Consider the following 15118-nt stretch of genomic DNA (forward strand, 5'->3'; position numbering starts at 1 on the left):
TGGCCATTCTATCCTCCAGTTGGATGAATGAAGTTCTGGAATGAAGCTAATCTGGGTTAAAATCTGGTCCTGCTACTTACCAGCTTTGTGGCCTGGACTAATTATCCTCTGTGGACTTCACTCTTCTGTAATATGGGGAGACAAAACCAATTTTCAAAGTTAATAGATCTAAAGTTGTGATGGAGTAAAGATGGCTAGAATAGCAGCATTAAAGCAGGTGAGCTGGGTGGGTGGTGGTCAAAGTATGGTGCTTGAAGGAGACTTCAGAGACAGTGTGGACTTTGAAGTCGGCATAAAGGGAGTGACTGTGGGAGTAGGTGGTAGGGATGGAGGAACAGGACATTACAGGCAAGGAAGCTAAGAAACTGAGTAACAATGAGAAATTCATGCAAGGTGATGTGAAAAATCTGCCTGAGTGGCAGACAGTGTATGTGAACACATATCTGATGCTGCAGAAATGCATCAAGAAGGCAAATAGTCCAGTTCCCTACCCATTCCATGTCCTGATATGACTCACTTACACTTAAATACTTCTGCATGAAGGTAGTTAGGTGTTCTGTTAACTGCATTTTAAAGAGTAAATAAAATAGTGAAGCACTAAGAAAAAAACTGAATTAAGTAAAACAGGAAATGTGAACAAAAATTTCCAGGTGATATTTACTATAAATAAACATCTATGCCTCAGCACTTCCTTCTGCCTCAGTTCTTCCCACAGCAAATACCACCTACTTTATTAGAGACCTTCTCTGACCTTCTTATGTAAAATCACCACCTCCCTGCACCCCCTCCATCATCCCACACTCTTTCCTTTCACTACTTTTCCTCATAGCATTTATTACCACCAGGTACACTATACACTATAGTTTAGTAACTCTTTAAGGTCTTAAGTACTCAATAAAAAGAATGGTTTCCCATTTTTACATTTAGAAAAGAAATTATGAACTAAGGTTAAAGTGAAGAAAATAAAATTTCTACTCTGTTGTTCTTTCCTTGTTACCACCTCTGAAGATGAGTGTTCAGTTAAAAATTAACTCTTACTTACTTTCTTTAGGGCTTATAGCCTATGTGCTCCTTGAATCCAATTCGCTGAGCTTCACAGTTCTGGGAAATGTACCTTGTCCACAACAGTCCATTCTAATCACAACCTACCACCTTCTAACCGCTGCAGTTGGAGAAAAAGCTAAAAAGAGTTTTTCCAAGCTGTCAAATTCAATTAATACTTTGGGGGGCCAGAGGGAGAGGAAGAGGAGAGAATAATATTTCTTTATTGATAATGACTTTATTGTTACTTATACTTAAGTTTTTAGACAACAAAAATAGAAAACATTTTGAATCAGCGTATGCCTGAAAGCCAAACATTAAAATGGTGGTCCCATATTCTTGAACCTGAACTTCAGCTAAAACGGATTTTATGTGCTTTTAAGGTGAACAAGTAAGTACAAGTCGTCTATCTAGTAAATAAGGTGAAATGCCTTGTCAGCAAATCTAAAATTTCAGAGGTGATATTTTATTTCAAAGGTAATAAATAATATGGTCACATATTAATTGGTGAGAGTTACAATGATGGAAACCCTTAAAATTCTTATAAAAAATTAGAATTATTTCAGTTAGGCTTGTCCACATTGCTCATGACTGTATGTTTTCCAACAACCTATAAATCTAAATTAAAAATTAAATACATATTAACTTACCAACAGTGATATAACTTCAAGGCTGAGAAAAAGCACTAATCACGAAGAATTCCAATTACATGTTAATCTAACAGTCCAGAAAGAAGAAATGTTATCAATGAAAGAAGTCCTAGTTATAAATAATATAGCTGTATATCTGTTTAAAGACAAAGATAAACCTAGCTTCACCAAAACACTTGTGAAAAAAAATACCCACCTATTTTGTTCAAGACTTAACATGAAACTTAAGATAATTCCTCTACTTTAAAAAAAAGGGTGACTCCTAAGGAAGGTTCATAGCATCTCATTAACAAAGCAAAAATGTTAAACTGAAATGATTTGTCTATTTTGGTCTTCAGTCACAAATAAAAAGCCACTAATAATTCATTATAATAATTCCATAAACAATTGAAAACATTAGCAGAAAAGAAATTTTTGTCAATGAAAAAAATCACTGATTCAATGAGCATTTGATCATTTTATTAACAAAATATAAGCAAGAATTACATCCCTCTCTGGTGAAACTTTTCAAATAATTTTACATGGAGGGTCTTGAGATGTATCAATAAAAAAAAAAAAGTTAAAATGAAAACTTTTTTTAAATGTACAAATACAAACCAGTACTTTATACAAGAATTCTCTATAAAGTTCGTCAATCAATGTAAAAAATAATTTGTTTCAACTGAATATAAGGCATTTATTTCAGTGTCTGTAATTTTGCAGAATTACTTCTTTTGCTTTGTTGGAGACTTTTCCCTTCGTCGGTCCTGATTTTTCTTATATACTCTGGATTGTTCAGAGTATCGGCTAGGTTTTTCCCATCGCCTCTCGGCACCATTCTGATACCTATCTTCATCGCTTCTGGAGCCCGAATGTTTTTTATTCTTTTCTCTTGACTTGGATCTATCTTTTCTTCTAAAATGTTCACTGTCTTTATTTTGGTGTCTGTGCTCATTTTCAGAGAAAGAGTTTCTTCTCTCTCCTCTTTTCTTTTTGGGCTCCCCATGCTTATGTTCCAAATCTACATGCATTTCTTGGTCTCTGTCATTCATGACTCTGCTGTAGCTATTTCGCTCAGAAGGAGCCCCTCTGTCTGAAGTGTACTTTGTGACGGGATCTCTTGAATCTCTGTCTCTGGGCTTCTCTGACCTCCTTTCTCTCTCAGTCCTCGATTCCTGGTGCCGCTGCTCTGGTCTCCTTTCTTCTTGTTTCCTATCGTTTATTTGTTGTTTCCTGATCAATTTATCTACTTCTTTACTTCTGGGGTTCCCATGTCCCTTCTTTCTGGTATCTTTAGCTGCATGTATAAAATGAAATACAGTTAGCTTTTATTTCAATCTTAATTTCATAGTTGAAAAATCACATTTATTGAAACATTATAGGCTTACTAATTCGGATACAGTGGATGCAGAGCCAAACTGGTTGAATGCAAAGTCTGATGACAGAACATTATACAAAATGTTTAGTGTTTAAGAATATACAATATATTAACATTAGCTGCCAACGTAATGTTTCAATCCTTAAACAGCAACTTTAAATAAACTATAGCAAATGTAAAAGTTTTAATGAAGTGACAAAAAATGGTACATTTCCACTTAAAAAATTTCATCCAAAACATAAATTCCAGCCCATGTGCATTATGTCATATATTATGTCAGATCTGGTACATAATTAATATACAATGATCACACATACCAGCAAAGTCTCTTCCTAAAAGATGGGTTGAGTAGATGACTGGGTTTGCTTAACAATATGAATCTATAATATTTCAAATAAAAACCTCCTCCTACAAAACAATAGGTCTGCTATCAGAGAAGCACTAACTGCACTAGCAAAGAAAAGCTTTGTTGAGATACACTCACAGGCTTTAAGAAAACCAAAAAGGCTTGATTGCTGAGTAAGCTCTTCTAAAGAATGCCTTGAAATTTTTAATTTTATTGATATGATCACAAAAATAAATTTTAGATAATTACAATGAGACATTTTACCATGTTAAGCTACAAAACAAGTTTAATCTCTTTATCTGTGTTATTTAGTTTGGGAACATCATCAAAGGTACTGAGATGACCAAAATTTCTGTCAAATTCATATGAATACAGAAAAAAGAATATATGGTGGAAAACTGCCTATTCTTGTCCTGCCGCCACCCAAACCTCATTGTTACCAACCTCTATTTCTCCTGCCAAATGCCTACCCTTGCACAGTCAGTTGGTTTGCCGCTAAGGACCTGTTTCTCTGGTTCCTATCAAGCAGCTCAGCTGAGCTGCAGCTACCCAAGCAGAAACCATCTGGCTCTGTGCAGAATCAACATCTCTCTGACCCTGCTGTACACCACTCTTGGTGCTTCACTGACACTAAAACCTGAGCCATATAATATATAATATGCGTCTCCTCTCTCTTTGGTGTTTGCTTTACAATTTTCTAATTTGGGGGAAGTTCATATGCTTTTATGCTATTTACTATTTTATTGATACAAGTGAAAGCTCTCTACTGAAACTGTATGATGAGGCAAATTAATTTTGAATCAGCAAGCTTCCTTATTGCAGCAGTTCATGCTGTGTTATCATCTGTTCTCAAAACAGATACCATGAAATAACAAATTCTTTTGAATTACAAGAAGTGAATGGTAAATGACCAATGTTAGTATATTTCAATTCAAGAATAAGACTTCCTATGAGCAAATGGAATCTTGCTCTAATAATATAAAGCAGTGAGAGTCCCCTAATTCTGGATGCCACATGGTACATAAAACACTTCGAAGTCAAACAAGGGTGTAAAGACTAACCTTCCAACCTACTATGGTGTGGGGAAAAGTGCTGCCTGTCTGAAATGCACATTAAAAAAACAAGAAATGACATGCATTTTGGACAATCAGACTATCTCTTATTCAGAATAAGAAACTATGATGGAAGAAAGCAGAGTTGGCCCTGGGGAAAACAACAGACCTTCTCAGAAAATGTACATTTGAAAAATCCTTTACTATAGTACTTCCCCTTCCAAGAAGGATGAAGAAGACTGTGGAAGACTAGTAATGCTGCTGAAAACAACTAGAAATGCCAGATAAAATTTTAAAATCTTCTGTTTAAAGGCACTAAAGATCTGGAACAACTTGGGATACTATAAAGAAAGGAAGCGAAAAAAAAAAAGAAAAAAAAAAAAGATGGGCGTATGTGAAAGAAACACAGGAGTCAACCCAAAGGAACTACTAATTGCCAAAGCTGAAATGATTTCAACAACACAATCAATGATAGCATAGAATAAGATAAATACCCATGTCCACACTGATAGAAATATATAGTTGAATTAATAAATAAATGAGGGGGGACAACTCCTTCTTACAGGAGAAATTCAATTACTAAATGTAGAAGAAAACAGACAAATAGAAAAACCACTGTTTGGCAAACACTACAGTAGTAAGGGTTGCAGATAAGATCCAAAGATGGATGCTAAAACTGAAAACTGCAAGTCAGAGGAGAAAAAGGAGATCTGCATAATATCAAATTATCTCCCCACAAGAGACTACTTCACACAGAAAAACAGTTCCCATGAAAAAATCCAGCAGACACCACTTTAGCCAAGTGAGCAAAGTTAATGTCATCAGTAAGACATATCAATATTATGTACTCCTCAATAAGGCACACTAAGAATAATACGTCATTTCTACGGTATTCTGGCCAAAAATGCATAAGCTCATTCTAATCATGAGAAAACATTGGACAGATCTCCATATTGAGGGACATTTTACAAAATAAGTGACCAGAGGACTTCATAAGGGTCAAAGCCATTTGAAACAAGGAAAGCCTGAAAGGAACTACCACTGGGGTAGAAGACTAAAGAAAAATACAATTAAATGCAATGAGGATCCTGGAACAAGACAAAGGACATTTGTGGGAAAATTGATGAAATTCAAATAAGATCTGTTGTTTGGTTAACAGTACTGTTCCAATGTTAATTTCCTGGTTTTGGTAATTGAACTATGGTTATGTAAGATGCTAACATTAGGGGAAGTTGGGTGAGGAATATGTGGGAATTCATGGTACTATTTTTTGCAACTTTCTTATAAGTCAAAAATTAGTTCAAAATAAAAAGTAAAAAATAAAGACACTGGAGAGCTGACCAAAAAAAAAAAGAGGACTAGAGGGGCCAAGATTGAAGAAACGGCAGAACCACAGAGAGGTAAGCTGATGCCACTTTCTCCATGAGCACCTGCTGATTCAGGGCTGCTGCTGAGGGACAGAGACCAGCAGAGCTCTGGTAGCCCTGCAGGGCTGGAGAGACAATATTGGGACTAGTTATTTGCAGTACATAATGTGACAAAAGATACATAACCAGAACACACAAAAGCTCTTACAAATCAACAGAAAAGAGAGCTCAATAAAAACAGGGGGCAAAAGACTTCAACAGCCACTTAACAAAAAGAAAATATCCAAATGGCCAGTAATATATAAAATAGTGCTCAACTTCATTAGAGATCAAGGAAATACAAATTAAAACCACAATGCAATTCATTACAAACCCACCAAAATGGCTAGAATGAAAAAGATGTCAATTAAAGTGTTAGTGAAGATGGGAGTTACTGGAACACTCGTACGTGGCTAGTGGGACTGTAAACTGCAACAACCACTTGGAAAACTGTTTGGCAGTATCTACATACAACCTACAACCCAGTGATTCCACCTTTGGGTACATACCCAACAGAAATACACACACACACATAAAATGTATATATATAAAAAGTGTCCCCACAAATACTATTATAAACATTTTTGGTGACTCTATATATATAGTATATACAAAGATACGTACAAAAAAAGATATGTACAAGAATATTCATGGGAATGCTATAAATTTAAATTTCCATTGAGTAAAAAGGAGAAATGTTAAATATGCTGTGGAATATTCATATAGTGAAAAACTATATAGCAATGAGAATGAATGAACTGTAACTGAGAGCAACAGTACAAATGAATCTCACAAACATAATGCTGAAAGATAAGCCAGAGTTCATAATATGTAATTCTAAGGTTAAAAGCTGGCAAAATTATTTATAGAATTACAAATCAGAACAGTAGCTGCCATGAGGCGGTGGATGGTAATAACTAGAAGAGAGAACAACGAGGACTTCTGTGGTACTGGTCATTCTTGTTCTGGGTGCTAGTTACATGGATGTGGTCTGTTTATGAAAATTCATAAAGTTGTTCACTTATAAGGTATGCACTGAATGTGTGGTATGTGTCAATCACATATATAAAGCTTCACTATTAAAAGTAAAAAATTAAAATTTCTTTAAAATATAAACATCAGAAAAGCTCCTGTAAACTAGATTGATATTATAAATGGCATTTCAGTCAACTCTCAAATAAATATCTGCAAATGGAATATCTTCATTCCTATGAAGAGGATTTCAGAAGGCAATCTTGGCATTATAAATGTTGAATTCAGTACAGACTGCAACAATGATAGACGATCATTTATACTATTAATCCGTGGCTTATAAATAACTGAACTCTAAAATAAATAAGCAATCAAATCACTCTCTTCCCTTGTAAACACTACTAGCAGTATACTCATTGGAAAAGAGCATGATCAATTATAAATGAGTTTCAATACCTGAGGCCGAGCTCTGACTACTGGTGGACGAGGAATCGCTCTCTTCACTAGAAGACTCTGAACTGCTATCACTGCTGTCTGAGGCAGAGGCAGAGGAGTCAGACTCCGAGGAGGAGGATGCAGAAGAGGAAGAGGAGGGGGAGGATTTATTTGGCTCAACATCTGGTTTTTGTGCCACAATGACCTTTGGTGTGTTTTTGAGATGCTCACGCAATTCATCCCTAATTAAAAATATAATCTCTGTTAGATTCAGCTTTGAAGGCAACTGTGAGGTAATTTTATATGCTGAATAACATTCTGATAATAATTCTTACGTTAAACCTCCAAGGCCTATAGAAGTAAAGAAGTTGATGGCAAACCGAGTGTTCCTTGGATTATCACGGGGTAATAATCCTTCAAAGAATGGCTGTAGGGTTCTAAAAAAGAAAAGAAAAATGAACAAGAGAGAACAGACTGCTTCAGGATAAAAAGGCAGAGTCCTTTATATAGTCATTTTTCAGATTTTCTATATATTAATTAGTAAATGAAATACAACCAAGTAAGTGATTTAAAAATCATTTACTAGATTAGGATGCATGCTATTTAAATGAAAGTAGAGTCAAGTCATAAGTTACTAAAATTGATTTCTATAATTATACAACAGAGGTTTTTTAAAAAAAACTTTCCTAAACACACATAAATACTTGGAATACATATACATACACAACACATATAAACTTACATATACATACTTCTATTGTATACGAGTGTATATACAGAAAAGTAAAAAAAAAAAACCACTCCTCTGTTGTATACACATAAACATATGTATACTCAGCACTGTGCAAGGCACTAGGGGAGTGGGGAAAGCAGTCAACAAAAGAGAAATCAAAGATGAAGACTGTATATAATTACTATTTCTACGGAGGGGAAAAATAGAAAAACATTAACAATATAATGTGGTTTTGGACATGTGGTTTCGAGTGCTACACTGAATGGACTAACAAGTGGAGTCAGGAAAAGCATTAAATGGACCAACAAGTGGAGTTAGCAAAGTAGACCAATAAATCAGTATATGAAGCCAAGAGAAGGGGATGGATTGGCCCAGAGCAGGAAGAATCCAGGGCAGATTTGGCAAGTACTAGAGAGGCAGGCTCAAGGGAGAGAGAGGCTGAGAGGAGTACAGCAGAATGAGAAGAAAGTGAGAAGCCACTGTGAACAAGTGGTCAACAGTGTGAGTGAGACCAAGAGGTCAAGAGGCATGAGGACTGAGAAAGATCCTGCAGGTGGTCACTGAGAAAAATCTGAAAGGATTTCATAGTGTGAACGGAGTGGTAGCCAATGTGAGTGGGCAATGGGCAATCTGAATAAATAAGAAATAAGAAAGCTAGGATAGGAATTACATAATAGTCTTGAAACAAAACCCTAGTTCAGTATAGTAATTTGAACAGTTATATGATTGATATTCACCTGTATATATCCACAACTGTCCATTGATAATAAAAAATTATCACTCTAAGGTTCAAAATTAGGGTAAAACTGAAAATAAAACTACAAATATCCATTACTGGAAAACTCCAGTGAGCATGCAAAAAATAATTTGTAAGTTCTAACTAAATTAAAAGAGGCATTAATTCTGCCTTTTCTCTACTTGAACTAAACCATCATTAAAAGTTTCATGTTAGATGGGATTTCAAAATTGTAGAATAGATAAACAAGATTATAATATACTGTATAGCACAGGGAAATATACACAAGATCTTATGGTAGCTCACAGAGAAAAATATGTGACAATTAATATATATATGTTCATGTGTAACTGAAAAATTGTGCTCTACACTGGCATTTGACACAACATTGTAAAATGATTATAAATCAATAAAAAAGTTTCATGTTGTCCTGTGCCACATAGAACATGAGGTTCAGAGCAGTGACTAACGGATGAAGAATGTCCTAAGAACTTAACTTGTATTTTTACTGAGAGTGGACTTACATCTGCTAAAGTAGGGGAAAACCTTTGAGGGCAGTAAGAATAAAAAGTGCTTAATAATCAACTTACTCATCCTTTAATCTTGCATTCAGTTTAGGAAGACCCATGTATTCACACAGTTCTTGGAAAAATATTTTAACAAAAATTCTACTGGATGATGTAGTGGTTTCTTCACTCAGCTTTATACATTCAAGCACCTGAAAATTAAAATTAAAAGAAGGCAATTTTATTTTGGTGTTCAAAGGACATAGATGGTCAAAGACTAAGTAACCAATATTTATAATTTTAAGTGTCCCTTGAAATTATGACTTGGTTGCATCTTCAATCAGAATTATCTCTAAACATCTTCCCTTATGCTGATATGTACTGTTTCTTCAAGAAGTTTAAGACTGCTTCTCTATACTAATTTTCAAAATGTTAAGATGCTATAGAAATAGAGTTCATTCTCTTATCTTGAGTAACGTGTTTTTTTTTATGGCATGGAGGATATTGTCTCTAGCATATAATGCTGAAGCAATGATTACTTGCTCCTAAAACTCACTCATCAAAACGTGGGTGTGTGACAAATTGGGGCAAAATGCCACTTAAAGCATTAAGCTATTGTTTTGTACAGCACATTTAGTACACAATAAGAGTTAAGACAGAGTGATGGCTTGTTCTGAAAACTAAGATTGGAGCTTAAAAATTGAAGCTCACAGAGAGATATTTTAGGATAAATAAAAATAAAAGCAACCTCCAATTTTTTATGGATTATGTGTTCTAGGATCTCATTTGTTTCAGTTGTTTAAAACTTTGATTTCATTTTCCCGAAGAAGGGAGAAAAGTAAGTAAAATAATTATGATTAGCTTCTTGGGTTGGCATATAAATGCCTATTAAAATAGCTGAATACACTTAGTACTTAAAGTATTAAAAAAAAAAAATCAACCCAGTGTTTATAAGTTCAATGATGGGGCTTCATTCTACCACTGGGTTGCAGTATTCTACAATATGATCATCTTTTTCCTTTCTTCTTGAATGTAATTTCTTTCAATTTTTTTAGCAATTTTGTTTTTCTTATAATCTATCACTTTTTATTTTGTATTATCACTATAGACATCTTACCTCTTCTTTTACATGGTATTAAGTTCCTTCAAAGCAGGGACTATATATATTTCATTTTGGATGCCCAGTATCTCTTTCTGGGCCTACAATTGGTGACTTAAACAAATCGTTGTTGAATTAACAGTAGATGTACAATTAAGTGACAGCTTAATGTAGTTCATTCCAGCCCAGTGTACATATGTCCCCATCAAGAATGTCTTTCCTTGTTCCAACTATGACTATTGGAACTCCTCTCTATCCCTTACCCAACTCCAATGTCTGCTAAGAAAAACACACTTTGCCAGAACAATCATTTCTCTCATCCTAACTAGAGGAACTACTAACCATTATTTCCTCAGGAAACAGGCAGTAAACTCAGAGGCTCATGAGCCATCCAACTATGGATTCATGTGGATATCAGTGTGCATGCACATGTGTGTATACAGAGAAGATGAAAATCTATGGTTTTCTCTGAAAACACTCCTAGCCATCACTATTAAAAAGCACCGTAATGTTCGGACTGTTAATATCATCCAGGATGGTATTTCTTACACTCATATATTACACTCATATACTTAGCTTTTTGATCCCATGTTATATGAATATAATCTCAAAGACAGCCATTATAGAACAAGTTTGCGACACAATTCATTTTAAGTACATTTCCTACATAGGAAAAGTTTGGCTATGTTATACTTAATATCTATTTCAGAATAACAGGGGATTAGGAAAGAAGTACAAATATTGATCCATCTACTTACACTCCATGGAAGTGAATCAGTGTATAAAAGGTGAGCAAACATCTTAGCAACATTTCTCAATTTGTTCGTTTCCAAGCGATGGATGGTATCATATTGTTCTTTGAATATACTTTCAAAAGACTCCATGTATTCTTTTTTTAGCATGCAAAATCGCTAATAAATTAAAAAAAGTCAAAACCATTATTAGCATATTAAGTCCTCCTAGATTTATTCCATCAAAAATTAATAAATATTTAGTATATTATATCACTCAATCTTTTTGTGCTGTAGGATGGGTATTCAAAATATGAAGTTAATACGTATCACTGCATCTACCTGAGATTTATATGCTAAAACAAAATTATACATGTAGCTGATCAAAGACACACACATTTGTATACTATAAATATACTTCTCTGTGGGTTGAGTTTGGATTAAAAAAATTACTTTAGTTCATGCTTTATTTGTGCTGCCTGAACACGTACTTGACTTTAGAAACTGCTGTGTAATCGTGAAAAGACAGCATTTAATTGTCCTCTTTGGGAAATCATTACAAAGCATGTAGAATTTCCCAAAGTTCTGCAAGAGTGATACGTGATGTAATGTTAAAAAGAAGTGGGAAAAGAGGAAGCTGCAGAGTGGGAAACCCAAGGAAGGGGAGAACAATTTGCTTTCAGCAAAGATACGTTATATTAGACTAGACCACAGACAGACCTATTAATTCATAATACTTAAGTGAAGAATTCCCTTTCTGATTTCATTAAAATCCAACAAGAAAAATGAGGCTGGAACTCACCCCAGCTAATAAGCCAAAAAATTTCTCGTATGTCCTTTGTTGGGCACAGCAATCAAGTATCATGTTGCAAAGTTCTTTCTATTTGGAAAAAAAAAAATGACATTAATGATTCAAAACACAATGCATTGATGCTATATGAAAGAGACAGCATGAATTTTTAAATAAGGTTTTAAAAAACACAGAATTTCTAAAACTTTGTGCACTTATTTAGTTATGAAGACAAGTAAGAAATTCAATCTATGTCAAGCCTATAGTTTTTTAAAAATCTTCTGTTTGACAGAAATTCCATAGTCATTTATGTTAATTAGACTGATTACAAAATTCTAAATTCAGATTAGTATGAACTACTTCAAGAAAACCTAGTATGTGAAACAGATACATCAAAAAGAGACTGAATATACTGTATTCTAAAAAGATTCTATACAGAAGTCTTTTAAATATAGATCACCAATATGACATCTAACTGTGCTGTCCAGTAAGGCAGCCCCTAGCCACTATTGTAGCTATTTAAATTTAAATTACTTAACACTACGTTAAAATTCACATTTTTTAGTTTCTCAGTCATGCTAGCCACATTTTAAGTATTCGAAAACCACATGTGACTAGTGTAGTGGCTACTGTACTAAACAGCGCAGAATATGAATACTTCTATCACTGCAGAAAGTTCTACTGGACAGTGCTGTTCTAGAAGATGATAATCTAGTTATAAAACTTTCTATTCAAAGGCCTCACTTCACAATGTTTGGTTATTTTTGGATATAATTATATTGCTAGATTATTACTTAAGATTAGTCACAAGCTGCCTCAATTAAAATGTTTATAAACATGTAAGTTCTGAAGAGATGTACTTTGTCAAAATGTAATACAGTACTAAAAACTTCTATGAGGCTTTTCTGAGTTCTACTATATAATGTTAATTTGACATATTAAAATGCATTTTCAACTTTTGCTACCAACATTGTATTTTATAATAACAATAGTTAATAAGGTTTTAAACAATGTCACATAGTAATGTACTGACAGCATTGCTAATAAAGTCAGCACTACCTGCAAAACAAATTACTTTCTTCCCTAGACTAAATGCAAATTACAAGTTATTCCCTGTGGCTTATAATAATTAAATATTTTAACATTTTAATTAAACACTATAGTGATTTTAGGAGAGTCTTTGCAGTGGATGGAAATACATGCACTAAGACACTCTTCCAAATGTTATCAAAATATGATGCTGTTAGTTCTAGAACAACTATCCTCTGGATTAATATTAATAAAATTTATAATGACTTAATTATATTCCTCAAATAATGTGACAAGGTCATACCATAACTTCAGTTCAATTATAATTTTAAAGGTTAACTGACTAATTTATTCTCTTCCAGTGACAACACATCAAGTAGCACCCATAATACAAACAGGTACACTATTATTAATATGCCAATAAATAAACTTTAAGAGGGAAAAATAATTTTTAAAATTTGAAAAGAATAATCTTTTCTCAAAATTCCATTATATGTCATTTTAAGAATTAATCTATATATTAGAACAAAGGTTGGGAGACTTCTTCTGTAAAAGGCCAGACAGTAAGTATTTTAGGCTTTAGCAGTCATATGGGCTCTGCAGCTAGTCAATTCTCCTGCTACAGGGCGAAAGCAGCCACACCAATAGGCATGGCTGTATTCCAATGAAACTTTATTTACAAAAATGGGCAGTGGGCCTGGGCCACAGTCTGCCAATCCCTATAACAGACCATATTTGAAGCCTTAAGACAAAGGACTTGCACCTAATAGTAACTTTGCTGAAATGGTCAAGAAGATCTTTTAGAAGAACTAGAAACCAAAGAGCTTATCAGAGCTGATACATCCACTCTGCACCTGTGCTGGGTCTATCACATGTAAAGCAAAGTGTGAAAAACAAGACCCTGAAACCCATGGCTCAGGGTCCAAGGATCTAAAATCTAGATGGGCAAGAAGCAATATACATAAGAATACAACTAGAAAAAACACCCAAGATAGCCTTTTCAATCTGGTCTTTACTATCCTTGGCACTAGGATTCCATGATACTTTGAATAGTGAAGCATACCGAGTTACAAGACTATGAGCTCCATGGGCCAAGAGGAGGTTAAAACGTGTTTTATGGATCGCTGAATCCCTGACACCTTACAGAGTCCCTGACATATAGTATATGCTGAATATATTTTTGTTAAATGAACTAATGAATTTAAAAAATGGTACATACTCTTCTATATCCAATTAAAGCAATGTAACAACATGTATGGTGATCTTTCTAATTTCTGGGGCAAAGAATGCTTTAGTGCATAAAGCAGACAAACTTAAAGAACAAACTATTGTATGTAAGCCACCATTTGAATCACTCAGAAATCTATGTAAAGTGTCGTGGTTCAGGGAGAATTCCTCCTTTTCCCACAGCCCATTCAAGTAGCCAATTTAAGTCACTGGAATGAGTAGCACATATGAAGCACCCTAGGACTCTTAAGTTTTTAGAGTTATTTAAAAATTTTAGAAAATCTACATTTAAAAAATGAATATTTAGTACTGAGTTATTGTTTCAATTCATGAAACCTATTAACTGTCTTAAATATTTTTATAATAAAAAAAGTATTAACTTACTGTTTGACTCTCAGGAAACTCCATTTTCAGCAATTTGTGAGCACATTCTTCAAAATCTAAACTGTAGAGATAAAATGGTCACAATAGTTAGGTTAAAAACTTGAAGCATAGTTAAACTGTAGCACTCTTTCATACACGAGAATCTTACTTTGATCATTGTTTTAAATAATTATTTTAAACTATAATTTCATACTCTTGTATTGTGGATATAAAAAAGACACAGCTCTTAACTCTACAGAGAATGAAGTACTGGCACATATTACAATGTAGATGAATCTTGACTTCTGCTAAGTGAAAGAAGTCAGACAGAAAGACATATAGTATAATTCCATTATACAAAATGTCCAGAATGCGCATAAATAGACACAGAAAGCAGACAAATTTTTATCACATTGCTAAATATTTCCACTTCTCTCTGATCCAAGTCAGGAAGAGGTGGAAGATGTTCCAGGAGCCCAGTATGACATCTACTGCTTAATCACCACATTTATAAGTTATCTTGATTCACACCCAAACACAGGGCTTCCACATTATATAAAAACTAAGTATAAAAATAGTAAATAGCTAAAATCACTTACAAAGAAAAAAAATTCTTTTTGTATAGTATTCATATAAATTGCATGA

At 34.0% G+C, this 15118-nt stretch overlaps 1 protein-coding gene across 2 annotated transcripts in view; it reads right to left on the bottom strand.

The window, feature by feature from the left end:
* Nucleotides 1–2128: 2128 nt before the first annotated feature.
* The window catches only part of CWC22 (CWC22 spliceosome associated protein homolog), a 55185-nt gene continuing 42195 nt past the window's right edge, over nucleotides 2129–15118 (bottom strand). For both annotated transcript variants that reach the window (XM_010959983.3, XM_045520406.2), the window contains exons 14-20: nucleotides 14495–14555; nucleotides 11867–11944; nucleotides 11092–11244; nucleotides 9319–9446; nucleotides 7595–7696; nucleotides 7281–7501; nucleotides 2129–2967 (exon numbers count right to left, since the gene is read on the bottom strand). In XM_010959983.3, the coding sequence (XP_010958285.1) occupies nucleotides 2396–2967; nucleotides 7281–7501; nucleotides 7595–7696; nucleotides 9319–9446; nucleotides 11092–11244; nucleotides 11867–11944; nucleotides 14495–14555 (1315 nt within the window). In that variant the 3' untranslated portion in view covers nucleotides 2129–2395. The remainder of the gene's footprint in view (nucleotides 2968–7280; nucleotides 7502–7594; nucleotides 7697–9318; nucleotides 9447–11091; nucleotides 11245–11866; nucleotides 11945–14494; nucleotides 14556–15118) is intronic.

This window comes from Camelus bactrianus, chromosome 5 (assembly GCF_048773025.1).
Source record: "Camelus bactrianus isolate YW-2024 breed Bactrian camel chromosome 5, ASM4877302v1, whole genome shotgun sequence".
NCBI classification, from domain to species: Eukaryota; Metazoa; Chordata; class Mammalia; order Artiodactyla; family Camelidae; genus Camelus; species Camelus bactrianus.